We start from the raw sequence: 27,975 nt of genomic DNA on the forward strand, positions 1-27,975 counted from the left end.
AGCACTAACCCAGCCTCGTGCCAAGGCTGCAGGCGGTGAGGTCATCTCGCCGGCAGAATGATGCTTGGCGGATAATGTCACGGCGCATTCAAGTTCCCTGCGCTGCGCTTTCGCTCGATCCGATCGCGTCTCCCGCATACACATACACAAAGACATTTGGTCGATTGATCGTTCGCATTCGAACTCACTGTCTCATACAACCTTCAATCAATACTGATTGCTCTTCTTCACTTTCTATGAAGCAGCTTACAAACACCCTGCTCTTTAGTTCTTACTTCTCTCATCCGCAAACGCGATCTCTCTCGAGTCCCCGTTTCTGGATCTCATCCTCATCTTCTACAATCCTGGCAACTTCATCCAATCCCAAGACCGTCAGTCATCGCAGTCATGGCTGACCACTCCTTCTCGATGGACTGGTCTCCTCCGACCCCGGAGCCAGTACATAATCCATATCAAGGCGATTACGTCCCAGGTGGCTGGCCTGTCGCTCCTCCGACTCCTCCGCCGCAAACCGCTGGTGTCTTCGCCAAACGACCAGCACCCGACGGCGGCATTCTACCAGCTGCAAAGAGAGTTTGTAGAGGCTTGTTTTCATTAGGATTCGCAGCCACATCGCTCGTCTCAAAATACACAATCAGCGCGACCTGCACTGTCGCCGCGGTCCCCGCATACTATGTTGTCCGTCAGGTCCAGCAGCGCCAGCATGAGCAGCGCAACCAACGACCACGCAGACAGCGCGCACCCGACCCTTCTCTCACTGAATCACCATGGCATCGAGCAGTCGCCGGCGTTAGAGACGCAGGTCTCTGGGAAATGCAGCCTTCGCATGAAGAGCCATGGTCTCCTCGCCCCGTTCCGGTTGCAGCACCTCCGCAGATGACACCAAACGAACCATTGAGAACCCCCCTGCCGAGCAGCCACCAATACCTCTCTGAATTCCCCTCTGGTATCCTACCTTTCCAACAGGCCGTATGGCAGGTCGGCGGTACAGGTGGCACCATGCGACAGCCCCGTCGTCGCGTTACCTCGAGACCTCGACGTCGATACCAGACTGCGCCTGCGGTGCATCCTGTACCTCACCTATCTCCTCCCTCTGTTGAACAAGAAACAACTCCCATACAACAGAGAATCCCAGAACCTACTACACCGCCGGCGGAATTCCCACAGTTGCAGTCTCCATACCCAGAACTGCCGCCGCTCGGTCCAAATCTCCCGACTCCCACTAAGCAGGTGGCACAAGAGGTTGTCACTACCCCAGGCTACGAGAGTGATTCTGCCGCTTCAACCGCGACCGTTAAGAGATCGTTGCGATCCAACAAGAGACGAATTGAAGAACAAGGATCAAGAGAGTTGGCAGAAGCAGACGGACATTCCACAGCCAAGAGACTCCAAAGAGATGGTCCGAGCGTGGAATCCCCAAAAACCCCTACACCTGTCATTGTCGTTCAGGGAACCTCGCCTACTGCCACGGCAGAGGCTCAGACCACCCCTGTTGACACGAGTTTGTTGTCGCCTCCGCGTGTTAGGAACCGCAAGGTCAGCACACCAATCTCTCGACAGAAGAAAACACAAAATCCCAAAACTCCAGAGGCGCAAATTACACCGAACGCAGCTAAGACGCCAGGATCTGATATCTCGTCAACCTGCGATTTTTCGCCTGAGTTGAGCTTATTAGAGAGACAGGCAAAGATTGCATCGAACACAGACAAAACACCAGAGTCTGATATTTCGTCAACTTGTGATGTCTCGCCTGAATTGACGTTGTTGGAGAAACTTAGCCGAGCCCTGAAGTCGCCCTCGCCGGTCGAGAGTGACATATCATCAACGTGGAACGGAAGCCCACCTGACGTGAGTCAGGACGCTCGCACGTTCGCGATGATTTTGGCCGGCGGTGGGCCGCCCAATTCAGTTGCCCAGACGGGCACTGAAGTTGCGGCGGCAGAGGGAAGCAAGGGTGACCAGCCAGTAGATGCTGCACCTGAAGCTTACCCTGAGCATGTTGACACGGAGGCGTTTGTACAGTCTCCTGTTCCGGGTGCTTTTCCAGTAGAAGAAGAGCCCCAGAGAAATCTGCCCCATGAGAATGAGGCCTTCCCAGATGTCAACCAATCTCCGACACCGCGCACACAAGATGCGAACACATCTGAAGATCCCAATGGCACACAAGATGCGAACTCGGACGAAAGCATGAACGGCACACAAGCTGCCAACACCCCCACCTCTCCTGAACGCACACAAGATGCGATTTCTCCCCTGCATGTTGCTGGCACACAAGCTGCTAATATTGACCCCTCTCTTGAACGCACACAAGATGCGACACCTCGGCAGATGAACAGCACACAAGCTGCTATTCACGACATCTCACCGGCACAAATGGACACAAGCTCTGTTGATGCCAGTCCTGAGACTGAACACGAAAGCCCAGCACAGAGCACACAAGATGCAGCTGAGGCAACACCCATAATAACACCAGCCGAGCCAAAGACGCCGGACCGACGCATCACAAGAAGCGCGGCACATACAAAAGTTTCGACCCCCGTCACAGGTCAGAACACATCTCAGACGGCAGCAACCGTCGACGAGTCTGGAAAGTCGGTAAAGACACCAGACAAGAAACTTGCCAAGCTCACATTGGAAGAGCAGGAGCAACAAGAGCAAGAACCATTTGTGCCCGAAGTTCCAACCCCCAAAGCCAGCCCTCACTCGGAAGAGAAGCACCATCGAGTGACACGAGGCGAGTCCAAGAGACTACAGGCGATTGAAGAAGCACAGAAATATGGCATTACGCCACTCTCTGAGGAGTGGGAGAAGAAGGTCCAGGAAGCGCTACGACACGGCCACAAGTCCTTTAAGCCGTCTGATCTTACACGTGTCGTGCCATTAGGCTCAAGCCGCGGCACACAAAACTGGTTGAACGACGAAGTGATCAACGGCTACCTGAAGTTGGTAGTGGAACATGGGCTCAAGAACGACCGTCCCACCCAGTCAGCGAGTCACGCCGCGTTGGCTTCATTCTTCTACAATAACCTCGAGACCAAGGGGTATCAAAGCGTCAGACGATGGGCTGGCCGAGCCAAGGTTGGGGGCAAGAACCTCCTCGACGCGGATAACGTGTTTATCCCCATCAACAAAGGAGCGCACTGGACTCTCTGTGTGGTGTCGGGTCGCAACCGCACCGTCACACATTACAACAGTTTGGGCGGCAGCGGACGACAATACATTGAGACCATTAAAGGTTGGCTCAAACTTGAGTTGGGGGCTTCGTACAAGGAAGAAGAATGGACTTTCAACCTGTCGGGCCAGTCTCCCACACAGCAGAATATGGACGACTGCGGCGTTTTTACTGTCACTACGGCTCGTCAGATCATGTTGGGTCTCACGCCTATGAGCTATGGGCCGGAAGTGATCCAAATCCAGCGAAAGCGTATTGTCGCTGAGTTGGTCAATGGTGCTCTACTTAAGAGCGGTGAATGAATGAATGAAATGATACACAGAAAGGGAAGGAATCCTCGGAACAGAGCGAGGAATTTGTACGAATACGACAAGGAGAATTTGATTCGCAATGATTTGGAGTCTGGGTATTCGGTCTCGTCTTGTTCGGCATGGTTTGCAAAAAGTCTTGGTTTTGGGTTTTGGGTTTTGGGTTTCGGCGTTTGGATTTCAACGTTGCATCCAGGAGTTTCTGCTTTACTTTTCCGTCTGGTCTTGTCACGACTGGACATTGACGACACGGCTCGACTGGCTCGACGAAACGGAACGGATGGACGATTGAACGAATCATTGATTGTACGAGCGAAAGTGATACCCCCTTGAAGTTTTTGACGCGTTTGGGATATGTTGAATCGACTGGAGTTCTGCATTGGGTTTGGCGTTTGGGTTTGATTGGGTCCATGGATGGATCATTGATTAGGTCCCTTGTTCTGGGACAAATGGAAGGACCACGACCACGAGGACGCAGCGGACGTGGAGGAACGTTCTGGATGCGTGGTCAAATGATTGTATGGATGGGAAATGAATACCCCGTGTGTGTCTGGATAAATACCAGTAGAAAAGGTACCAAAGAAGGTACATACTACTGCGCAGTGCAGATACAGCTGCAACGAATGCCCAACGAGGGCATGAAACCCTGGAAAGCCAGGGATAGGAAATAAGATTCCTTTGCCTTTGATTTTTGTTTTGCTGTTGCTGTGTCTGTGTCTGTGTCCTGCTCGCGTAGTGTATTGTATCGTGGGCGCGATGTAGGTGTAGTGCCTACCTAGGTAGGTAGGTATGTGGATTCCTTTCTGTTCGTTAGACCGATTGAGCTAAGGTAATATTGCTCCCTATATACCTTCTGTAGGTAGGTACGGTATACACATACGGTATGCATAAGTACAGTGCACTGTAGGTATGATAAGGTATCTACATATGTAATAGGTACGGAGATGTCCAGTCCTTGAAAGTATCTGGACAAGCTATACTCATCCATATTAGATTTCATGTTCGGATTCATGTCCAGATCATCGATGTTATTAATGACCATTCTTGACAATTGACCATGCCCCTTGCTTCGCCATCATGGAGAGGTCCTGGCATGCCGCCGGGCTACATACTGTTGATTGTGTTATCCTTAAAATAGAATGGATCCGGTATCTATGCCCATACCCTTTGTACCTAATCTCTCGCTCTTCAGGTGAGGTCCTGTCTCACCCTCTCCGTGATTAGGCAGACTCAATAAACGTTCAGTTCACGACGAGTGATTGCAATCCATGCCATGCCATGCCATGCCATACCAGGTAGTAGGTAGGTAGGTGGGGTACTTTGGGTATTCACACTTAGCAGTATCACTTGATATATAATTCATCAGAACACTGCAACTGGTGGCCAAGAACAGAACCGATTTGTAGATTGTAGATTGTCACTCTGGGGCATGCCAGTGCGTCCGGTACGCTGCCATCTGGTCTCATACTGTATCTGTTGTTCTGCACCCGATCCCAGCCCTGCGTTTGGCCTTCAAGTGATACCATATTCTAACCACCTCTCCCGTGTCCGTCCCTCTCTTCTCTGACCACACAACCCACACAGCACAGGGGCCCTCTCACCCACCCACCGGGCGTCCGTCCTCCCAGTCCATTCCAGTCCATCACTTCATTTCCACTCCTCCTTAACCCCAACTCTGACAATAACCCCAATCTCCAACGCTTTCGCCTCCCTAATCGCACAACTCAGACAAGTCCTGCCCACCCGAGCAATCAGTGCGTTCCTCCCCTTTTCCGCACACCACGCCCTGACGAAGATATCTTTCCGCCATAATTGGGGTTCGAGATCTGGTAACGAGTCATCGGTATGGTGGCCAAGATGATGATGTTCTTTCTTCTGTTGTTGCTGTCCCCCGCCAACAACTTCACCAAGACTTTGAGTCGACGACTCCCCTGGTGTATCTGTATTCCAGCTCAATGAATGCTGTAAAGCAGATGATAATGGACTGGGACTGCTCGGACTGAGTATACTTGTAGGACCTGGTGACGAAGCGACTGCCACGTTTAACTCGGGAGCATTTGTCGTGTCTGAAGCTGGAGCTGGAGCTAGAGTTGCTGCCGATAATTGATTACCGGCCTGCGGCTGCGCCACCGCCTCCGCCTGCGCTGCCTCGGGATACGTATGATGATGCTCGTGGTGATGTTGATGTTGATGATGCAAAAAGCCGTGCTTTGGTTCAGGAGCAGTTACGGATTCTCGCGCATCCACGACCCACACTTCACTGTGACTTGCGGTTCCCGAGGCCGGAGGATCAACGGTAGGATTGTCAATCAAGTCCCAGAGCGTCTTGGTGACAAACTTGTATGTTTTGTGGAGTGGGTGGGCGGGTAAATGTTCGGCTGGTTTATGGCGGGGATGGAGCGAATGGACAGTATCTTTGTGTAGTAGATGGGCATGGGGATGATGGTGTTCGCGATCAGTTTCATGTTCCTGTTCCTGTACCTGTTCATGTCGGTGCTGGTGGTGTTCTTGATCGTGATGCGAACCAGGCTTAAAAGTCGCGTGGCCGTGAGGTAGACGGCAAGGGTATGCAGTGACAAAATAGACGGCGCGGTCGAGTCCGTAGCGGATTTGTTTTGGAATCGGCTGACTCTCTCCCTGTAGAATGCTCAAATCGAATTGCGCCCACGCGGCCAGCGGGTGATCAGGACTAGATTCGGTCGCGTTGGTGCTAGACAAATGCAATTTGACCGCATTGACTTTGACCGCGGGCACGGTATCATTGTCCAACATCCGATCCGTCACCATGCTGAATTCAGAACCCATGATGTTCCCTTTTCCAATCCCCAGCGGAGACGACTCAGTAGACAACCTGTCACCGTCAAAGATGCGCGGTCGGTCACGCGTGGTTGGCACAGGCCAGCTCTTGACTTTGACCCAACGATTCTCGACGGGTCCCGACGTGGCTTCATTCAACGGCACAAAATGAGGCAGGTAGATCCAACCCATACACTCCTTGGACCCGTGTAATGGCGCCATGACTCGGCCGACAATGCTGGATTTGGACCACCATGAAGATCCGTTCAGGACAAAGCCTGCATTCCGTAAGGGAAGACCTCTAGAGCCCAGATGTTGCAGCGTCGAGGGATCCGTGTCGTTCTCCAATAAAGTGGCAATCAAGATGTCACAGATCGATGTGCCTGGCAGGATCATGCCGGAAAGCCAACTGTGTGACAACCAGCCTCCGATGGTATTCGCTGTCGCAGAATGAAGATTGACGCAGAACTTTTCAAGCGACGGTGTTATCTTGCCGGGCTGTGGTGACCCAGGAGGTGCTTGACGCTGTTCGTGTGCGGCAGCCTCAGCACAGCTCATAATGTCAAGAAGAAACTTCTCTCGTTCTTCCGGGTCTTCTCGACACAGTTTCTGCTCGAGTCGTTCCTGAATTTCCTGCCATCGCGGCCATCCTATGTTATGCGCGAACCGAACCAGTCCATCCAGCATGACCCGTGGTTGACGGGGAAGAATGGCGAGATCGCATTCATCCAGAGTGGGCTGTTGTTTGTCGTCATCCAAACCCAACGTGTGCCGGAGACCTCCCAACAGGCCATGACGCTCGGGGAATTTGATTCGACTTAATTGATCCGACGCCGACCGGTCGGGTGACGGTGAAGGCAACCTCTTTTCCACCTTCTTGACATAGCACAACATAAGAAATCTCCATGCCGCCACCAGGTCCCAATCGACCTTGAGGTTGCGTAATCGGTTGAAATTGTGGATTTCGTCGCTGCTGAGCTCAAAGTTGTCCGAATGCATGGCAATGCCTAGTCGCAAGGCGGTGTCGAGACGAATGACCAACTCGACCGCCAACAACAACTGGATCAGCAACCATTTCCGTTCCGGGTTGACCGACATCATGCCCGTCTCATGGTCATACTTTGTCGTTCGACTGTGTAGGATTTTGCCGAACCGAAGTCTGGCTTCTGGCACGCTCAGATCCAACCATGCGCCCGGCGTGGTCAAGACTTTAACCAATGCCTCGATCTGGATCTTGAGTCCATTCTTGATGTGTTTGGCATCCGGGTTCACCTTGTGTGGTGGGTACAAAAATTCGCTGAACAGGTGGTGGTGCAGTTCATCCGTTCGCATCCAGTCCAGAAGAGTAGCATTTAGGCCCATGTTGGCCACCTTGTCTCGCCACTGCGAGATGCTCTCTAGTCTCTCGGTTATATCCTTCATACTGATGTTTCTCACACCCACGCTTTTCCAGGCGTGGGGTCCGCCATGGACCAGTCTGGCCCGATCCTGCTCCGGGGCATGCTTGCCGATATTCACAGTCGCCTCCTCGTTATCGCTGATAACCAGCGATTTCAAGGCTCCCAGGTTCGGCAGACTGGATAATGGCAGATCAATCTCCACGTCTTTACCATGCTCCTTGATTTTCTCGTCGTGCAGTCCATCCGCCACGGGCCGTTCTAGAAAATACCTCATTCCCACTGTGCCGGGCTCTCGTCCCTCCATGCCCAGCATGTTGGGTCGCTCGAAAATCCCCAACTCAAACATAGGCCGCTTCCCTGTTTCCAAGCCCACTTTCTTGACAGGTGCTGCCATGCCCGGTCTCCAGTTCACCTCATCCGGAATTGGGAGATGTGCGTGCAATGTGGCCAACGCGAAGCTCTCATGACGGAGAAACCTTCGGTCTTGCAGATCCGAAATGTCAAGTTCATTGTTCCAGGGAAAGAAAGCTTGCGGAAAGTATCGACCTCGCCGACCTTTCTCGAGCAAGAATTGCGGCGCCCCGGAGAACAGATGGTGGATATCTGCTTTGGTCAGGCCGGTTGGATGTTTAGCCTTGTGTTTTGAAACCGACGAAGAATGCTGGTGTAGCTTGGTTGGTGTCGTAGTAGTGTTTGCATCGGCGACTGATATACTCTTGGTATCACCTGTTGTTGCCGAGACTTGCTCGTGCGAGATGGTCTGCTGAGGAGAGGTCTCATATAACACCTCCGCTGGTGAATTGATGCTGTGATGCGACTCCACCCGGGACAACGTATTCACCACGGGTTCAACGACCTTGTCGGCCGGTACTTTCGGTGAGACTGTCCTAGCGTGGTGATGCTCTGCAGGTGCCGTGGGATGCTGTTCATTTTCCTTCAAATCAGGCTTTTCCTGAGACCTGCTAAGCGTCCTGCTGAGCCGCCGGAGCAAGGATGGTTTTCCCGCATCCTGTTGCCGCTCCGCTGATACCGTTCGCCCCAGAGCGGACCCTTTGCCCTCTCCATCAATGGACTTGTTTGAATTGCGACGTGTGAGGATATTCATCTCGACGGTATGAGATGACCTCTTCTATCATGTAGCAAGAGAGGTGGGTCCGATATCAAAGACCACAAAAAGCTCTGCCGAGCAACTATAAAGAGATATGCCAGTGCAGTGTGGGATGCAATGGCGGCAAGATCTCGGAAACGGGGAAATGCGAGATCGCTCAGATGCAACTAGGACGGCGGTACTTTTCGGATTATGAGAAAAAGAACCTGCATTTCATGGTACTAATAGAGAGGATGACGGCTGCTTTCGAGAGATCAAATTGTGGATGAAAGATACACTCATGTCCGGGGAAGGAAATCAATTAATTGATAGATAGACCACGGCCGTGGGGCACGTTTATTTATTGGGAGTGGTAAGAGCTCGGAGCAGAACAAACTGTAGGGAAGTGGTAGGAGTGGAACGTGCGGTCAGAGTCTATTTCGTGACGAACTGACGCCCGGAATTTGGATCGTGGATCCACGTTCAAGTTCGGCTTCAAAATTCGTGATGAAATCAGCTGCAGCCGTGAAAGTTGCACGTGCTAGACATCAGTCCACGTGACACGACCTGATGATGTAATACTCGTACATTGTATTTTCACATCAAAGCAGCGAAGACATAGGTACCTACGTGAACCTCAACTTGAAGTGAACCTACAGTAACACTACAGTTGTACTGTACAACCTACAGCTGCAGTGCAAGTAGACATCAATGTAGTCCATTGTCCTCTGTCATCACGTCGCTTGCATATAGACAAATTCGTCCGCAGCATTGAATCACCCTACCAACCTATTATGCATGCAAAGTAAAGGGTCACGACCCTATCTACCAGAAAGAACCGATGAAGCCACTAACTGTGCTCAACCAAGTCACCGTGCTGGGCCCAAAGACATGCTCTTTCGCCATCATGATGCATGCTCGCAAGATATTATGTCGTTCGTTAGTGATTGCCCAAAACCAAGGTCGTTTCCCCTGGCTGGCAAGCTATTTGATTACATTCAAGTTTCTGTTCATCAAGTCGTCAGATTCGTGGCTGACCGCTCGGGGTTGGCTGCTGCTTCAATTCCCGGCTGGCTCATTTTCCGTTTCTTCGTTCACAACAGAGCTATTTCGATTCGGTCCCAAAGGCGTAGACATGCTGCGTCGATGTCGATTGAGCTGCAACTGAACATCCGACCCGTTGGGCGGCGTTGCAGGCCCAAACCCCATTGGCCCACTTCGTGATGGTCCTCGCAAGCTTTGTGCCCGGTGCCTTCTGGAGACATCTTGTATGTTCTCCGTGCTCATCCTAGAGTTGATGGGAGTTCCACCCCGCTGGGCCTCCCAATCCTGAAAGTCTCTGGTGCTCCAACTCGCCCGGTGTGGTCTTGCGCCATATGGGAGGTTCGACACACTAGTTCGAGATCGTATAGATTGTGCCCGAGACGCAGTTGGTTGACGACTCGGACCCGGCTCGGGGTCCATAGATGCGGACATGCGCGGTGACTGGTAGTATTCGATGTCAGGATCTTCGTCTTCGATTTTGGGTTGTCGCCGAACAGACGACACTGAGAAATATGGTTCTTTGGGGGCTTCTGGCTCCGGAGCGGACGGCGGTGGAGGCTTGGGCCGGTCCGTGGCTTTGTGGTCGACATGTGCAAAATACCGCGTGCGTGGCCCATGCCATGATTGAGGCTTGATCTTCTCGCGGTATCGAGTGATGGACATATAGCTTGAGATCGCTCCCAGGATAATCGCAACCATCAGGCAGATGGTGAGAACACCTTGGATGACGATGATGATCACCCCAATCACGGTCGTCAAGATGCGGCCCAGGCCAAACCGAGCGTCAAAGGCAGATGATAAGGCCACGGTGACAACCTTGCTGAAGCCCAAGAGGTATACCATGAGCAGGTTGAGCCGGTTACTCTCAAATGGCTTCATCAAGACAATGGCAACCAGGGAAATCGTCTCCCATGCCAGGAGGCCAAACACTTGGACGAGCGCGTGACCTGCAGCACCGCCGTAGAAAGCGGCCCTGACCAGCTCGTATAGCAACCAGGCAGAGAAGAACCACCACTTGCTGCGACGAAACCGCGCAGCCAACCACCCGAATCTGGTCATGTAGTTCTCGTCGTCATGGACATGAACACGACCGGAGTCTAAATCAGGCAGATGCCGTTGTAGCCACGTCGGTTGTTTCTCTGTCGCTTGTCCACCAGTACTCTTGTCGGGTGTCCGGAGCCAGCCACCTTTATACCACGCAGTTTGAGCCGTCTTTTCGGCGTCGTTGGGCCCGGGATTGGCTTGGCCGACTTCTTCAACCAGTGCGGCGGATTTCGTTCTGTACCACAAAGCATATGCAGCGACACCGAACATTCCAACGAGGAAAATCACAAAGACGACAGCAGCAATGGCCTTGACGCCCGTTGCTCCACCCAGCGTGAACTGGAACATGGTCAGAAACATCATCATGAAAAAGGCGATGTAGCAGGCCCGTAGTACCGCCGCACCGGCAAACCACAGCCAATGTTTTCGAAAATAGGCAAGTCGGTCCGTGCGAACGACCCGAACGGCTGCCAAACCCTCGAATGTCCATTTCAATACGGCCACAGCTGCCAGAAGACATGCGACCAAGATCAGAAACCATAGGAGCCCAGTCAAGAAGGCGTTAGAGGCTGGGATGTTCAACTCGGCCAAGGTCCCCGCAAAGCCGGAATAGTTTCCAGGCAATGGTAATCCTGGAAGGACGGGTGTGCCGTGCCATGGGGAAGCCATGGTTGCATTGTCTGTCGCTCTCCTCCACAGAACGTGTTCCAATTCGGTGGGACGAAAGGTTGTGCCAGTACCTTCATACGACTGGAAAGGAAGTAATGCCGCTGTCGCACGCTTGTAGATCTGCGAGATCTCATATCCCCCTCCCAATCCCACTGCATTCTCACCGCTTGGGGCTGCTCCAACCATACTGATATTGCCTCGGTTCCCACCAATGAATTGGTTGATCGAGTTTTGCATCTTCTGGCTGTATATTATACCGCCTGACCAAGCGTAATTGCTCCAGAACGAAACCAACACACTCGGCCAGTTCATCGACAAGCCTCCCGTGAAGAAGATATGCTGATAGACGGAGAACACCACCAACATCGATATCGAATGTGCATAATGTTTGCGGGTTTCTGGGATGCTTTGACCATACATGGAGACCGCAACGGACGAAACCAGGGCCACCACGGTGAATACGCCCAAAACAGAACCGATAGCAACCGGATGGGAAAATGTGGCGCCATTGGTGACGACCGCAGAGAAACAGGCAATCTGAGACTGTGTTGAGTTGGCAAAGATTCGCAGGATGGCCTGGCCCTCGAAATCCGGGATCGTGAGCGCAATAGACGGGATGTTGGCCACGTCCGCCTGTGACACAGGAATGATGCCGTTCGCAAAGATCGGTACTGAGGAGTTCAGTGGACAGAGACTGTCAATGTTGGCATTACATGGGTTGAAGGTCAGATTAAAACGAGACTCCCCGTAAGCGAAAACACCGATGTAGACTGTTCGCTCATGTTAGCCAATACAGCAACTTGCAAGCAGAAAGAGCGGATCTTACGCATCAAGCTCTCATTCTTCAAAGCAGAATTTCCTTCCAAGTGAAACAGAACCGTCATGTTGTCCTTGTAGTACGCAGCATCGAAGCGAGTGACATTGATCAGAGAGTCTCCCTGGCAATCGCCAAAATTCTGCGTGTATAATGAAGGCCTCCGATCGTCTTTGAGCCATACTGTGCCTTGATTGCCAGTGTATTTGATCCATTGTGTCTCTTCGGCCCCAGCAAGAACATTGAACGACAGGAATGTGAGCAGCGTTAACCACAGACCCAGCCAGGAATACCGGAGGCCTGAGCGCACCGACGCCATGGTGCCAAAGTCCTGGCTCCGAGCTCAGCGGTCGACTAGTTGGAGATTTTGCAGAAAGTGTGTAGGACAGAGCTGCAGGAGGCTGGGTCGCTGATATCCTGGTATTGGAACCCAAAGCCAAGTGACACCACTGGTTCAGATCGAGTAGCCAGCCTCTTGAATTATGAATTATTTCTGGATGTAAGAGAACCACCGCGGTTTTTTTTTTTTCTCAGACTATCGCCGGTTCATATTGTTCAGTCAATTAACTTGTGAACAGGGCCATAGAACGGTCGCGGGTTGGTTGTCGTGTAGGCATGCGGACTGTGTCTCGGTCGAAGTGCGGCAGGTCCGGATGGTTTTGGTCAGCGTGCAGAGAGCGTTGATTGCAGAGTAGACGGCCTCCAGCCGCGCAAACGAACGCTAGGTGACTCTGGGGAATCTCTGCTTTGCAGTGTGCTTCGAGCACTTCTAGGGGCAGCAAAGGAGTGACAGAGGTCAGAACAGAAGCGCGGGAGGTGGAAGCTGGTTTTTGGGATGCGGTGGATGGATCCAACGGTGGTAGTGAAGGTCCGTACCTAATACTCAGCTGAGATAGTACTGCGTAACGACCTTGAATAGTGCACATGCACAGCACACAACCACTACAGTACCAGTGCAGCAATCGACTGCTCCAAGCTGTGGATAAGTCCTAGTAAGGTGCCTTTCAGTCGAGCTCGCAAGCTACCTCCAGTGGTACTACTTGTAGTCCTGCCGTTGTGATCGCTACGAGATAAGGAGCCCAGATAATAAACGCAGGTGTGCTCGATATCAAGACAAGTCCGGGCGCAGGCGTAATCGTCTCGTCTCAGAGCAGGATTTGTTTGGCCTATCCACAAAATTCATTGTTTAGACATCAGTGCTTTTGCTGGCTGTCACGGTGGGCGTGGTGTCACCGAAGCCTTATTGCCCACTTTATTCAAGCTATAGCATTCAAGTACGACATAGTAGAATAGCAGTAGTGGGCGGGTTGTCTGAGTAATTACTTGGTACTTTGTAAGTGGTGGGCAGCTTGACAGTCCTCAATCCACCGTCAGCTGCAGCTCCCGAACTTGAAGACTTCGAGCCGAGCTTCGAGATAGATCTTGACCACGGCTGTCAATGACGCAGCACATCGGTACAACAGAATGCTCCCTTCCGTTATTTTCACGATACTAGCTTCATGTCCAGTCCCTCAGCCATTGCAGCGCATGGAGCCCGGGACGCATCCTCCTACATAGCTAACGGCTATGGAGTTCTCTGAACCGGCGGGAAAGCATTTGTACTTGCAATGATTAAAACTGAGGTATCAGGCTCTCAATCGATCGGGACGATGTTTTGACACATTAGTATCAGCCACTCTTGGAGACTGGCACTATTACACAGACCAGATGTACCAAGACGGCGCCATGACAACTGGAACCTTGAGATCCAGCTCATTTGTATCCTAAAAAGCTGAAGCCATTGGCTCCTGTGTATCGGCTATTTTATTATTCTTTGATATTCTGCTGAACCATTTCGTGTTACTATCCGGAAAAAGGAATAGGCGTTTCGCAGACGAAGGATGCAAGTCGTACTCCGGACACCTTACTCTGCGGGATGCCGTTGGGTCGATCGCTGCGGTGAGACAGACAGGCGAGTTTCAAAGTTTGGTGCATCCGTCCAAGGTTGTGTCACTTCAAGTTGCTTCCCGTCATGCACGATGCCGCCTCGTACGCCAGATGCGGCACGCGATGACTGTCAGTTGACAGATTTGACTTGTGGAGCATGTCGTCTGCCTTGTTTTTCTTCAGCGGGCGGCTGCACTTTTGTCTGGGCCGCATCATTGTGGCTTGAAATGTGGGCTTTGGACAAGCGAAGCGAGGCTGCGAGGCGAACTTCGATAATCTGCTTTCGATTGTCCGTTGTCGATCTCCGTGCTACAACATATAGATATCTGCCGGCGCAGTGCCAATGTGACTTGCCTGAGGCAGATCAGATCGGACGATTACCTGCATGTGATCCAGATCTATGATTCACATTCATGGACAGTATCTATGGACAAGATATCAAGGTATAGGAGGTAAGAATCGCTAATTGTGTGGGAAGATGATGAGACTGTCTCATCTTATTTTATTCTGACAATTTCGTGATGTCATGTCCTCTGTCCGTGAGTGCGTCCATCTGGTGATACAGGTCTTCTCTGGACAGTGTCTTTCTACCTGCTGGCAAAGAACAAATAAGGTAGGTATGCAAGATCGTCATAGCTGAAAACGTGTTTCAAGAATCTCCATGTCACCTGGATCTAAAGCGTGTTCTCAATCTCAGCTAGCGGTGCCATCACGTCCTTGATCTTCTTCTTGACCACTTCGCTTGGCTCTTCATAAGGTTGTCGTGGCCGAAGAAGAGCCTCCAGATCACCTTGGATTCCTGCCTTTTTGGCACTGAACTGACTGGCAGCATATTTGGTGGTTGCAATGCCGGCTTTGGTAGGCGACTCGGCATGAGCAGCCATCCTCTGCAAGGCCAGTGCCTGGTCATGTTTGCCCATGGTCCACAAAGCGAAGATTTTGGACACGGTCTTGGGAAAGATGTTCGCAAATGCGGCGATGCAGCCCGCGCTTCCTGCGGCCAATCCACCAACCAGGAAATCGGATTGTCCACCAAACACAGCAAACCGCTCGGGCGGGAAGGTGGCTGACAGACGTGTGATCTTGCCCACGGAACCGCACGTCAACTTGACTCCCACGATGTTCGGGAATTCCTGCGCCAATGCCCCGATTGTATCGGAGTCGAGGTCCAGGCCATTACAGACGGCGGGGAAGTTATAGATGAGTATAGGGAGAGGAGATTTCTTTGCCACGGCCGTGTAGAAGTTGTGGACTACCGTCGGTGTGGTCTGCTTGCCAAAGTATGCGCACGGCAGAACAAGAACAAAGTTGGCGCCCGCGGCATGCGCGTCGTTGATGTACTCGAGCACCTGAGAAGTCGAGTGTCCACCCACGCCAGCAATGATCGGATAGTCTGCGGGCACCGACTTGCGTGCGAGTTTCAGCAGAGTAGATCGCTCTTCTCTGCTAAGGAGGAAGGTCTCTGCATTTGTCCCCAAAATCACTAGTCCTGTCAAGCCAGAATTGGCAAGATATGAGTAGTATTGACCTTGTTCCGTGGGACGCAGTGTGTCGGTCTCTGGGTCGAAGAAGGTGACGGCCGGACAGTAGACGCCTGGCTTGGGCACAGGGTAGGAATGCGGCGCAGCTGGCGGGGCGTTGTTGGTCGGTAGGGAGCCCATGTCGCTCATTGTAGGAGGTCACTTTGGTTTTTCAACCTTCACCAAGATGGACGAGATGGACGAGACGGACGAGATGAACTCGAAGTCGTAGAATGTGAGTCCTCCAACCTGAGCTGAACAACTTGAAAGAGGACAACACGACGCCCTTCTACATTTCAATGGCGCTTCAAAATGTAGCATCGGCTCCAAAAGGACCGAAGACCTTCGCACTTCTCCGCCGTTCAAGTCTGGCCGCTGCGGAGAACAAACAGAAACTCACCACTGGCATAAGAGCCGGTAGAGACGGCTGAACCGGTACGGGGCTGTAGGATGTCGCCATTATTGGACACGCTCTAAAATGAAGCAAGCCTGAGTCGCGTGGAAAAGCCATGTAAACAATGACCGAAACAAAGTAATACAAAATATGAGGTAGATCTGCCTGCCCTGGTCTGGTTCAAGTTGAAGTTCAAAATTCTGGGCCAGTTTGCCTGCGCCTCTGTCCCACGTGAAGAGTCACCTCCGAGTCTGCGATGGCCGGGGCTCGACCTCAACTTTGAAGCGGCCGCGTCTGGGATTTCCTACTACTAGTACCATGTTTGAACATCCTTTCCCCGGGGTTGCCATCTCTCTTCCGTGTTTGTGCATCGGACTGCGTTGCTAGCAATGCCGGTTACTATATTGTGCCAACTTCCACCTCTGTAGGCCGGCCGCGCCGTCCGCAGCGAGAAATCTGCCAACATCAACATCACCCATGAGGGCCGACTCAGAGTCCCTGTCATGATACCGAAACAGCAGCACAATGTACCTCAAACAAGATAACGACCTGCCGATGCCTTCGAGCCTCTCCAAGCCCAGGTCCAAGTCCAAGTCCAAGATGGGGTTTCCCGCGTCCTCACCGCGCAGGCTATCGTTCGCCATATTTGTTGTTCTGGCAACGTTTCTGGCAGTGGCCTTCTTCAAGCCGACACGATTTGGCGGATGTGATGTGTCGTTCTTGTCAAAAGCCGGAGTTTGTCTGGCAACAGTCTGGAATTTATTCTATCATTTGGGCGGCAATGGGCCCTGGATACCACGGGCTGACGGCGTTGCCTATTCTGATGCATTACTTCCAGAGGGATGTTCGGTGGACCAAGCGCATATGGTAGGGTTCTCAGTGTAGCGTTCTGTGACGATCCGTGGTGCTCACCTTCGCCAGTTGTCGCGGCATGCAGAGCGATATCCCACCAGGAATGCTGGTGCCCGACATATCGAACTCCTAGAACGGCTCCAAAATCCCAAAGTTGAACTCAAGGGACCACTGTCCTTCCTCAAAAGTTGGGAATATTTCACCGATCCTGCGGACCCTTCCTTCGAAAACTTGACCGCCACTGGGCCCTACGCCGGGACATTGCAAGCCTTCAATACTGGAAGGACTCTGCGACAGCGTTACGATCACCTAATCCCCCAAGACCGACCAACAAGAATCTGGTCGTGCGGTGCCTCGAGGGATATTTTAACAGCCGAATACTTCGCCAGTGGCTTCTTCGGTCCCGATTGGCTCTCACAGGGCACAGCCGAGCTTGAAGTGATTCCCGAAGACGAAGGCCGGGGCGGGGATACACTGACTCCTGGAGACACTTGTTACGAATATGTTACAGATGGCGAATATGGCCACGATCACGGATACCAAAAGCTGGAAGAATGGCAAAGAGTGTTCACCAGGCCCATTGCCAAACGACTCTCACAACATGCCCAAGGACTAGATTTTAGTTACCTGGACGTCTTCAACATGATGGAGATGTGTGGCTTCGAGATTCTCGCCAGAGGCTCCAGTCCTTGGTGCAACATCTTCACGCATGAAGAGTGGTCTCACTTTGAGTACGCACGAGACCTCCTTCATTTCTATCGAGCCGGACCAGGCAACGCCTATGCCGGAGTCATGGGTACGCTTTGGCTAGACGCTACGCGCAATCTCATGATGAATGATTCTTCGAAGGATGTCTACTTCAGCTTCGTGCACGACGGGGACATTGTGCCGGTCCTGGCCACGTTGCAGATACTCAATGAACGTGATGGTGCGCCAAAGCTGCCTAGCCATCGAATCAAAGCAGACCGACGGTGGAAGACGAGTGACGTGGTGCCCATGGGTGGGAGACTGATATTCGAGCGTATCGCCTGTGATGCAAAGTCAAAGGGCGGTCAGGGGGCGTATTTTGTGAGGCTCTTCATCAACGATGGCCTCGTGAAGTTCCCCGAGCTGCCGACAGTCAAGAACCTCAAGCATGCTGTCCGCCTGAAGGACTTCCACGACTTCATTGCTTCGAGGAAAGAATTGTTTGGGGATTTCCGGCAGATCTGTAACATATCCGAGGAGGCGCCCGACAGGATTACCTTTTTACATCAGTAAAAGGGAGTTTCGGGACGTGCTATTTATCAACTAAAGCTTCGTAGACAATTAAGCTGCAGCCTCAAGCGTTGAACAAGCCTCCGCCACTGCATGCTCAATCTGAGCAACCTGTAAGCGAACGACTGGGCCAATCGCATACGAACATCAGGTGTACATTGTACAGCATCTGGTTATTTATAGCCAGGCTGTGCCTCTGGGGTGATAGATAAGCGTTTAATCCATCTGGCCAACAGTATTGCTATTCAATATTGCGATTGACCGCCACATCTGGGCTGAGCAGCGGAAGACCATTCTTTACAAGTATCGCAACGACCAGAAGATTGTCAGGGTCCTTTATGAACAACCAGGCCGATAAAATAAGACGTTGTGAAGCTGACCAACTTGAACTGCAGTGATTGATGAATTCGGCTGCCGCATCTGACACAGCAGGGGCCAACTTGGACTTGACCATTGCGTCTCACATCACAATCGTGGAATCCAGACTCTCCCACTTCAGCACTGACCGCAAAGCCGTGCAGATTCCCATTACATTCATTCCTTTCTTCCTTTCCTTCCACTGTCTACTACTATAGTACATCTTCCCTATCCTCTTGTAGCCAAACGCAGCCAACTCGATATTATTTCCAGGGCAGCCGCGCGCCGATACCGCCGCGTCCTCACTTCTTCCACTTCAGGCGGACCGATAAACATTGGAATCGGGAACACCTCACTGCTTCTGCTACCCGCCAAATCCCATATCCTCCCTGCGGTCCTTCTCGTTCGTTTCATTCCGATCCTCCAGTACACCTAGAGATACCATTGGTCTTTGATCTATCTACCTGCCAGCGTTGTGATACGCCGGCCCCTATTCACCAATTCAATCCACTCCACCTCCAGCAAGCTGTCCTCACCCACAACCATGGCGCTCAATGGCAAAGAAACAGACACACAAGCATCGTCGAATGGTGTCGCACCGCCAGAAACAGAACCTACACCAACAGTCTCATCGAAGATTGTGAACGGAATCACGAACGGTGTTGCGGCGGCCGCGGCAGCAGCTACATCCTTACCGGCTGTTGACACGTTGAAGCAGACGGTGACGAACAAACAAGAAGATGACGACCAGCCGTTATTCTCGCCTTCACTGATCAGCGATGAAGTTTCGTCCAGTTTGCCGGATGGGTATACAATCCGACCGCTTCGACGGAGTGATTATTATGGAGGTCAGTACAGTATACTTGCAGCCGAGCCCAACCAGTGTTTTGTGTCCACAACGATTCTTCCCTTTTATCTGGGGGAGACACGGAACAGGGCCCCGGCGCTCTTCTCTGCACAAGAGATACCTATATTACACACCAGCACACTTACCCGCCACTTCAGTCCACAAGACTCGGGCTAATCAAATCTGTTCCTTACAGGCTTTCTCGACACCCTCCGCGTCCTCACCACAGTAGGCGAACCGACCTTCGCCGAATTCAACGCCCGCTACGACTTCATGGCCAGCCGCAACGACACATACTACATCCTCGTGATCTGCGACACGACGGGCACAGTCGTGGGCACGGGCGCCGTGATCGTCGAACGCAAATTCATCCACAATATGGGTCTGGTCGGCCACATTGAGGACATCGCCGTGGCCAAGAACCAACAGGGCAAGAAGTTGGGGTTGCGCATCATCCAGGCCTTGGATGCCGTGGCCGAGAACGTCGGCTGTTACAAGAGTATTTTGGACTGTAGTGAGGCCAATGAAGGGTTCTATGTCAAGTGTGGGTTTAAGCGTGCGGGTTTGGAGATGGCTCATTATTATGAGAAAAAGGAAACGACTGGGTTGGGGGCGGCGAAGACGAATTTGTGAAAAGTATAGACTACAATAAAGGGCACAAACAGACTTCAACTTCCCCGAGGAGAACAAGCCTATGAAACTCAAAAAAAAAGACGAACAAATGCATCCGAGCAACTAAAGAAAATAGAAGGTTACAAACGACTGATGGGCACCAGCAGGGAGTCACTGCTACAATATCAAATGATGATTGTTGATGATTTTCAATACAAGACTTGGAGGGGCGGAAGGTAAAAAGACTGTGCCCATTTGGAGAGCAAACTCGGCGCGGATACAAGAAGAGCAAATGATACCCATTGCCCCAGCTGAGTGCTGACGATCTCCATGCAGGGCAGGGCAGCGCAGTGCTCTTGAACTCATCAGTCTCGGCTACCTTAACTGATCCAGCTTCTGTTCACCTTTCGATCTGCTCTGACACAAGCCTACCTTGACACTGGCCGGGACTGGACTGGGCAAAAGTTGGGGGGGGGGCTCAGTTCTAGACCCAAACAAACAAAGGAAGAAAGACGATGTCCTCGCAGTGCAGCTCGGGCCGCTGCAGCGAGGTTGACTGAGTGTAATCAGATTGATCAAGGTACCTTTTGAAGGGTTTAACAGATTGTTGTCTTTTTCTGTTTGTGCCCTTTCTTGCTTTTTTGGGACCCGACGGACTTCCGCCGCAGGCAACCATGGGTATCGCGTATTTTCAGTGCTCTTAGAGAGCAAAGCAGGGTCAACCCAACATAACCAACCGCGGCCAAACCCAGGAAGACGTACGATACATGGTGATAGACAAAAAAGAAAGAATAAAAGATCAGCAAGCACGATGGTGTTTGGGTATCGATATCGGTAGACAGATACAGAAAGGAAAATCCTTTTCCCCAGGGCAAGGTTTTCTCCAGTTTTTCGAAATGCGAGTTGCTCATATTCAAACTCGGATCAAGCCACTGCTTTGTGGTTACGGACCGACTGGTCGTCCAATTCAAACTTCCACCAGATTGAGAATGATTTCCAGGTGTGGAATTCCGCTCATTTTTACCCACCAACTGCTTCAAAACGCACTTACCTACCCGACTGGCCTGGAACAGTCATCCAACGAATTCATGATTCCGAAAGGCCCCTCCTGAAACACTGACCTGCGGTGGACCATGGTGCCGGTTCGTGGGGGACAACGTGAAGTCCATGTGACTCTCTTGAAGTTAGGCAACAGCCAAACGCATCGATGAGATTGTCGAAGGAATCAAACCTAAAATCTCTGGTTCAAGTTCGCGGAGACATACCTAGTACTTACTGTACTTGCGAAAACATGCCCTTTGATCTCGGACAGTGGACATCCTACCTTCTTCGTCCGCCATGATCGTGTATTCGAACATCCGAGTCCAACAACAGGCAGCACTGACCTCACCAAGGCAGAGTCTTCTGTAAAATGCCCCGCACGTCCCGTTTTGTCTTCGAACATCCTGTATCAAGCAAGATGCGGGTATGGACCTCATAGAATACATGGGTCCTGCTTCATCTCAGGCTTCTCCTGATTATCCATAAGACGCTCTCAAGGCTGCGACTGTGACACTCAAATGCGTGGGACTTGGCTGGGAGCTCTGTATGATGAGACATGGCCTGGTGATCCGCTCCGACCAGCTGGCGGTGTCAGACGCAGGACCTCGCGGCCAAGGTCCGCTTACCTTATCGCTTTGATTAGTTGTACACAGCATTATTGTACATTATTGATGCTTCGGAGTCCTATTAACGTATCCGGTTTCTGACTTGTACCATCAAGGATTGCTAGCGTGCGACCACGCCTGCTTGTGTGGATGCCTTTGTCGGGCTCTTTGCCTAAGCGTTCGCTAGGGATGGCCGCATGCCTTCTCCGTCCAAGGTGACCACCGTTTGATAAGTCAAGTTGCCATGGTTGACGATACGTCTCGGTAGCCTGGGTTCGTCCCACCCTACTTGCCAGGTAGACTTGCTGCCCATATACCACAAGTGTCGCTCACGGACACATGATAGTATGGATGTCGCTCGAGCAAGCCTGTTGTCGATAGCAATCAGCATGCCAGCCACGTTACACTGGCAGGGTGAGCCACGAAATCGCCGAGGACTGTCCGATCAGCTGGTATTCCGAGTCACAGATCAAGGATCCCCACTGGCAGGAAAGACTGCGATGTGCTTGTGCTGCCTGGCTGACGGCCCAGCCAAAGATATCGTCCCCACACACGAGTCTCGAGTGTCGGAACTCGTAGGAAGGTAAGGTTATGCTCAGGCTGCCGGCCAAGACAGCTATGACCAGCTGCATCGGCGCAAGATGACATTATTTGCCATCTAGCAAGTGAGGATGGGCCCCCAACGGGCTGCTCCCCACCGTCAGCAGCCACTTGCATACGAGGAAAAGGCAGCCTCCCGGGTCCAAGTCCCAAAGTAGTCCCCGGACTATGCCTTGGGCGAGCTCGTTATTCAGCCATGATATGGCAGAACAGCGAGCAAAGGTGCGGCCGATATCGAAGGACAAGGTCAGAGACGCCTTGGGAAGACTCATCAGCTTGACGGCAGAGCGCACAATATTGGGTTTCCGGCCACGCAACCTTCGCCAACGGAAGTGTCGGAAAAGAAGCCCAAAAGGGGTACGGTGGCGGTGGTTACATTTTTCATTTGCCGCTCGTCTGAATCAAGGACAAACCGTTCTGGTTTTTGAGTCACGGGTCGCCGACCGCTCACCACCCACGGCTGACGAGGGTCGTTTCGTCTTCCTGAGTCAGAAGCGAATCAGACTGGCCGCGTTTCGCCATTACGTTCGAATTGGGTCTGGACTGCTTTTCCATTGGAGGTCACCGTGCGTCGCCGGACTTTCAAATTGGTTGTGCTTCATAGGCATTCCTTCTGCTACTTTGTGTTGCACATCTGAAATATACGGTGCCCCCCTGTCACACTTGCTTTTCCTCGTGCCCACCATCGTCTACCGTCGACCAAGGATGTGTTAAGGTAAGTTGGGGGAGGCCGCGTCAGATCTAGACAGGAGTATCTGTGGAAGCCTCGGGCAAGCGGCATCGCAAACGAACGTTCTAGGATGAATTGTTGGGTGATGGATGAACAGATGACTAAACAGCGATCTGATGGATTTTTGGTTTCAGCAACACGAGAGACGTGAGAGTGGTTTGTCACCTAGATGCCAGTGTCTGTCGGCCGCAGCACAATATTTGTCTTGCTTACAGGAGGTTGATTGCCGAACGACTGGGATGGATGCAATACGCGGACCAGATTTGCCTCTTCACCAGCTGAAGCGCCTCCTGTCGCAGTTGTTGAGGATGAAGTAACCGGACCCGGGGCCTGGTATGAACAAAAAGCCGACGGGTTTGATCAATCGCTCCTGCAGTTTGCAATCATGACATGAAATGCTCTGGACAGTGCTCGAGATTGATACTCGGCCTGAGGCATAGAATTCGTAACAGCTTCTACCTGCGCGGTCAGAGTTTGAATATTAGCATCCAGTAATGTAATAATTGTATGCCTGGCTGGGTTTGTGGATTGCTAGAATGGAGCAGACTGAGACTCCAGACAGCGAACGAGGGAGGCCATCGGGTGGTTCAGAAAGAATGGAGGACGATTGTGGATGGTGCAGTGCCAGTGGTTGACGGGCGGTTGAGTCTGCCAGAGTCGGGCGACTATTGGGGCCTTAGAGGCCTCTCCCGGCGGCGTTTCCGCTGAGTTTGGCCTCCTTGGCCCTTGAGTCATCCGGCTGATCTGGGCGGCGCAGGCGCAGGCACTGCACTGCACACGCTGAAGAGGCCGAGCGCAGGCAGGGAAGGGCCACTCCCACTCCCACTCCACGGCTGTGACTGTGAGCAAGCACTGAGTGGCGATGGCGACGGCGGCCGCCCCCCCAGCCCATTCATCCATATACAACCAGCCGCCCCATCTCACCATCGCTGTCTCTAGTCCTTGGACCATGACAAGATGAAGCATACTATGAATCGCAGCAACGGCTGCTGGCATCAATATTAGGTGTTCATCTGAGTACTGTAAGTATCACCCTTAGGCGACAGGCCTCGATCTCGTCTCCTGCATTGCAGCGCAATTCTGTGCCTGTAAGCAACTCATGACTCCAAGTTGCGCTGCGCACCTCTGCCATGATGGACATTCCAAAGGCGGACTCATAATGAATGCAGCAAAGAAGCTGACTCAAATCTGGCATGTCTGCCTCTAGACTGGCATCTTTGTCTCTGCATCGATCTGGTCGTCCACACCCTTGACTGCGATCTCTTTTGCATCGGCGACTTGCGAACCTCAACCGGCCGAAAGTCGATCTATTCAAACCATCCACGCCTACATTCACTCTTCCAACACAACTTCACTGTGAACGACAGCGGATAGCACTACAACTCTTCACCAGAGCATCCCACCACTCGCCTTACCACCCGAATCCTTGTAATCAACCTCGACGTGTGCTTGGATTAGGCTTACGCCACCAAGCACTCACCGCGAACTCGACTCTCCACTCCAACAACGTTCTAAACAAAAAAGACGAACTTAGCCATGAGTCTATGGCCAGTCACACTCAGTTTTAAGCAATCGTCTGTCCGTCAAAGCCCACCGCCAGAGTCAGAAGCTGTTTTGGTAAAACTACACCAGGATTGTCTTGAGATTGACAAGCATTGGTACGTTGATGTTCATATGCGCGAGTTTGTTTCGGCATAACTCACGTCTAGACATCGACTCAGTGCTTGTCCTGATCAAGTCTTCTTGATACCGGGAACAGCGAAACTTTGACTCTGACTTGCGGTGGGTTTGCGGCCCGATACTGCGCATATCCTTGGTAACACTCCCAACGACGCTTTCTTAAAGGAGGAACAGAATTAACAAATATGTCGACAGGTCACTCTCATTGGCTTTCTCGATCTGCACTTGTGGTTCGCACAGGTAAACATACTGGTTGTAGAGGAAGTCCCTAGGCCCTTCGATTCAGGATCGATTTCCTCATAAACCAACAGAAAATGGGCGTTAGGGGGGTCGCAGACCTCTCTAAGATATACGGCCCTCATAATGTACAAGAGTCTGTCTCTGACTGGCTCCGATCCGGTTGTCGTGATTACTACAACTCGGACAAAGTTGATGCTGCTTCCACCAATGGCCGGTACCCAATCAACGGCGAGGTCGATCGCAGCAGTGTTGCTTCTGGGGACGATACTGTGAGCATTGTGGAATCTATTCCTGAGTCCTACTCGTCCGGATCTTCATCTCGCACCTCGTGGATGAACTCGTCTGATTTAGTCGACGTCTTTTCCGACGAGGACGACAAGGAGCACCTGCGAGAGCCGGAAACATCCCATGGATCCCGTGCACCAGTCGAACCCCAAAACCATCTACACAATGGCTTTCAGACCAGCGGTCAGTCCACCACCAGCGTTGGTGCTGCCGCCCACCTGGGGCACAACATCTCTACTACCATTCAAGCGAAGGGCCCCGATCTGGCTCAGAAACGTTCGGAAACGGATATCGCGCCGCGCGTGGCTGACGCTGCTGGTGGACGTCATAACAGAGCTGCACTTAGACGTTCATCGTGCTCTGGCAACACCCAAGCGGCACCTCCCAAACTCAGGAGAGACACCGAAGTCACTGATCAATTTGTGTGTCTTCTCATCATCTTTGCCACAAGGCTGATCACCGCCATTTGGCCCCTGTCAGCCTGCCCTCCTATGATGTCCACATGTTTCAATGGAGCTGGAGTGCTGCCTCTACGCGTCTTCATTCAAGAAACGTTACGACGATCAAAGACAAGCTATTCGACCTTGCAAGTTGCCTTGTACTATCTGATCCTGCTCAAGGCAAAACTACCTCCTCAAAACCCAACCATCAGTGGCGGATGTCCTGTCAGAGCTCAGTGCCGAGCAATGCAATGCGGCCGTCGGATGTTCTTATCCGCTCTCATGCTAGCGTCGAAGTACTTGCAAGATCGGAACTACTCCGCCAGGGCCTGGAGCAAGATCTCCGGTCTCCGCAGTAGTGAGATTAACGAGAATGAGCGAGAGTATCTGTCCAAGATTGATTACAGTCTGCATGTCCCGAAGGAACACTTCGACAATTGGAGCCAGATCGTTCTAGCCTTGAGCAGGTTATCCAAGGAGCCACCGCGGGGCCCAACTGGGCCGGCCGATTTCGAGTCGGGTCGTCCAGGTGGTGCCGCCGGCGCCATGCTGATGAGTATGGTCTGCGAGGTCGAGACTGGCCCAATTGCACGCGAGACCACCTTTACAGATCAGTGGTGGACGGACGTCATCCAGAAGCTCAACCCGGGCTTGGTCAAGGACCCTGAGCTCGTGAATGACTTTCTGCGCCAGCATGTTCCAGCCGACAAGATTGCACAAGTGCTGTCGCCGGGTTTGAACAAGCAGCCGGACAGGTCATGGGATGCTCTCCCGTCGAGTCCCACCCAGAACACACGGGTCTACGACATGAATTTCAGTGATACTCTCAAGCCACGGACCGCTGAACGATGCAAGGCAGCCATAACGCCCCAAACTCCGACTCAGGAGAGTCCTGCGCGAAACTCGGTGCCGCCTATGCAACCGCAGCTGCGAAATCTTCCTACTCCGCAAACCACTCCACAGCTTACAGAGAAGCGTCCCAGGTCCACAACTCCCGACCGGCCTTCTCTTCGATGTTCCGCCTCTGTGGATGCTTTGCGCAGCATGCGAAGACAGTGTATCCTGAATGCGAACCTGGAGCGTTGTCCTCCGCCACGGCCTCAAGATTGTCGTCTACAACCTGTTAGATCCTTGACACGTCCTGCAGAGACGACTCGAGAGATTTCAAGCAGGTCCACGACGCCATCCACCAGCTCGCCGGCCTCGGTAGCTTCGGACGTGACGGTGTGTACTTCGCGGTCCAGGTCTTCATCTATCTCATCAAGTTCATCATGGTCATCATTGGCCTCTGCCATCCCACGTCTCCGACTCGCTAGCGCAAGCTGTGGGGAGTCTAGCTCTTCTTTGGCACGAGTTTCCTCGGCATCAGATCGACGTGGCCTCGGGGTGCCAGAGACATATTGCACCCAGCCTGATCAAGGAGCCAACTCCACCGCCGAGTCGTCAGTGATTCCCAGCAGATTTCATGATGAAGGATATGGGAGTGGAGAGGAACCGCGACAGAAGCTCGCCGGACAATATCTGTCGACAATTTCGGAAGCTGATGCCGTCCGAGTGCTCATGTCATTGTCCACACAAACCGAAACGTCAAGCCAGAGTGTCACACCGACACCAGAACGTCTGACAAGCTACGGCGAAACCAACTGTCTGCGCAAGGAGAACAAGCCTTCACGTGGGCACAAGAGAACATTATCCAAGACCGACTCTGGCATACCATCCCAAGCGCGCAGCAGCCTGGTGTGCCGTGAAGTGCATTTGGATGTGGTGGAAGACCCTTGCCAACCCTTCTGCGACAGTACCCCGAAACAATGGCAATTGCCTACGAGAGACTGGGCCACACCCAGAAAAGCATTGCCCAAGACAACAGCCAGCAAACGTGTTGCAACGTACTGTTCAGTCCAGCAATTTGCCTCTGCACCGGACCTAGCATCGCAATATCTCAAAGATTCGATGATTGTCGCTTCCTAGGAGGAGCAACAAATGACCACCTGAGATATTGTGCAGATCGATCCGGTAAGACACCCGCGCCGGCACCCTTACTGTATGTACATAGCAACTTCATGGTCTCTGGAGATATTTTCATCGTCTACCGGAGCTCTCTCATCAAGCCTAACCTTGAGACCACCACCAAACAACCACCGCCTTTGGGAGTAATGAGTTCCAAAGGGTAGGAGGACGAAGGTACCCTAGGACAGAGTCCTTGTATAGTGTCAATTAATTCAAGCGTTACTTCAGAATTCTTCGTATCATCAGTA

At 52.3% G+C, this 27,975-nt stretch overlaps 8 protein-coding genes across 8 annotated transcripts; 4 read left to right on the forward strand and 4 right to left on the reverse strand.

The window, feature by feature from the left end:
* Window positions 1-90: 90 nt before the first annotated feature.
* On the forward strand, window positions 91-4,168 carry HMPREF1120_05479 (uncharacterized protein). Its single transcript, XM_009159658.1, has one exon. The coding sequence runs from the start codon at window positions 388-390 to the stop codon at window positions 3,472-3,474; it is 3,087 nt and encodes a 1,028-aa protein (XP_009157906.1). The 5' UTR covers window positions 91-387; the 3' UTR covers window positions 3,475-4,168.
* Window positions 4,169-4,434: 266 nt separating this feature from the next.
* On the reverse strand, window positions 4,435-9,238 carry HMPREF1120_05480 (uncharacterized protein). Its single transcript, XM_009159659.1, has one exon. The coding sequence runs from the start codon at window positions 8,779-8,781 to the stop codon at window positions 5,128-5,130; it is 3,654 nt and encodes a 1,217-aa protein (XP_009157907.1). The 5' UTR covers window positions 8,782-9,238; the 3' UTR covers window positions 4,435-5,127.
* Window positions 9,239-9,347: 109 nt separating this feature from the next.
* On the reverse strand, window positions 9,348-13,884 carry HMPREF1120_05481 (uncharacterized protein). The gene is made up of 2 exons (XM_009159660.1): window positions 12,347-13,884; window positions 9,348-12,290 (listed from the first exon to the last, which is right to left on the reverse strand). Exons 1-2 carry the CDS (start codon window positions 12,651-12,653, stop codon window positions 9,823-9,825), a joined length of 2,775 nt encoding a protein of 924 aa, XP_009157908.1. The 5' UTR covers window positions 12,654-13,884; the 3' UTR covers window positions 9,348-9,822.
* Window positions 13,885-13,919: 35 nt separating this feature from the next.
* HMPREF1120_05482 (dihydrodipicolinate synthetase) lies at window positions 13,920-16,429 on the reverse strand. Its single transcript, XM_009159661.1, has one exon. The coding sequence runs from the start codon at window positions 15,928-15,930 to the stop codon at window positions 14,935-14,937; it is 996 nt and encodes a 331-aa protein (XP_009157909.1). The 5' UTR covers window positions 15,931-16,429; the 3' UTR covers window positions 13,920-14,934.
* A 270-nt stretch (window positions 16,430-16,699) lies between these two features.
* HMPREF1120_05483 (3-phytase phyB) lies at window positions 16,700-18,286 on the forward strand (the record flags this gene model as incomplete). The annotated part of the gene is made up of 2 exons (XM_009159662.1): window positions 16,700-17,041; window positions 17,096-18,286. 2 exons carry the CDS (start codon window positions 16,700-16,702, stop codon window positions 18,284-18,286), a joined length of 1,533 nt encoding a protein of 510 aa, XP_009157910.1.
* Window positions 18,287-19,184: 898 nt separating this feature from the next.
* On the forward strand, window positions 19,185-20,120 carry HMPREF1120_05484 (glucosamine-phosphate N-acetyltransferase; the record flags this gene model as incomplete). The annotated part of the gene is made up of 2 exons (XM_009159663.1): window positions 19,185-19,488; window positions 19,684-20,120. 2 exons carry the CDS (start codon window positions 19,185-19,187, stop codon window positions 20,118-20,120), a joined length of 741 nt encoding a protein of 246 aa, XP_009157911.1.
* Window positions 20,121-20,301: 181 nt separating this feature from the next.
* HMPREF1120_05485 (uncharacterized protein) lies at window positions 20,302-23,688 on the reverse strand. The gene is made up of 2 exons (XM_009159664.1): window positions 21,767-23,688; window positions 20,302-21,722 (listed from the first exon to the last, which is right to left on the reverse strand). The coding sequence occupies exon 2, from the start codon at window positions 21,008-21,010 to the stop codon at window positions 20,696-20,698; it is 315 nt and encodes a 104-aa protein (XP_009157912.1). The 5' UTR covers window positions 21,011-21,722; window positions 21,767-23,688; the 3' UTR covers window positions 20,302-20,695.
* HMPREF1120_05486 (uncharacterized protein) lies at window positions 21,945-27,957 on the forward strand. Its single transcript, XM_009159665.1, has 3 exons — window positions 21,945-24,097; window positions 24,283-24,891; window positions 24,951-27,957. Exon 3 carries the CDS (start codon window positions 25,070-25,072, stop codon window positions 27,686-27,688), a length of 2,619 nt encoding a protein of 872 aa, XP_009157913.1. The 5' UTR covers window positions 21,945-24,097; window positions 24,283-24,891; window positions 24,951-25,069; the 3' UTR covers window positions 27,689-27,957.
* The last annotated feature ends 18 nt before the right edge of the window (window positions 27,958-27,975 follow it).

The sequence above is a fragment of the Exophiala dermatitidis genome, assembly GCF_000230625.1.
Source record: "Exophiala dermatitidis NIH/UT8656 unplaced genomic scaffold supercont1.4, whole genome shotgun sequence".
Lineage (NCBI taxonomy): Eukaryota > Fungi > Ascomycota > Eurotiomycetes > Chaetothyriales > Herpotrichiellaceae > Exophiala > Exophiala dermatitidis.

Excerpts from the sequence above, each read along its gene's own strand:
- HMPREF1120_05479 (XM_009159658.1), top strand. The coding sequence starts at position 388 with ATGGCTGACCACTCCTTCTCGATGGACTGGTCTCCTCCGACCCCGGAG.
- HMPREF1120_05480 (XM_009159659.1), bottom strand. The coding sequence starts at position 8,781 with ATGAATATCCTCACACGTCGCAATTCAAACAAGTCCATTGATGGAGAG.
- HMPREF1120_05481 (XM_009159660.1), bottom strand. The coding sequence starts at position 12,653 with ATGGCGTCGGTGCGCTCAGGCCTCCGGTATTCCTGGCTGGGTCTGTGG. Across the intron at positions 12,291-12,346 it reads GAAGAATGAGAGCTTGATGC|TCTACATCGGTGTTTTCGCT; the intron begins GTAAGATCCGCT and ends ATGAGCGAACAG.
- HMPREF1120_05482 (XM_009159661.1), bottom strand. The coding sequence starts at position 15,930 with ATGAGCGACATGGGCTCCCTACCGACCAACAACGCCCCGCCAGCTGCG.
- HMPREF1120_05485 (XM_009159664.1), bottom strand. The coding sequence starts at position 21,010 with ATGAGCAACTCGCATTTCGAAAAACTGGAGAAAACCTTGCCCTGGGGA.
- HMPREF1120_05486 (XM_009159665.1), top strand. The coding sequence starts at position 25,070 with ATGGGCGTTAGGGGGGTCGCAGACCTCTCTAAGATATACGGCCCTCAT.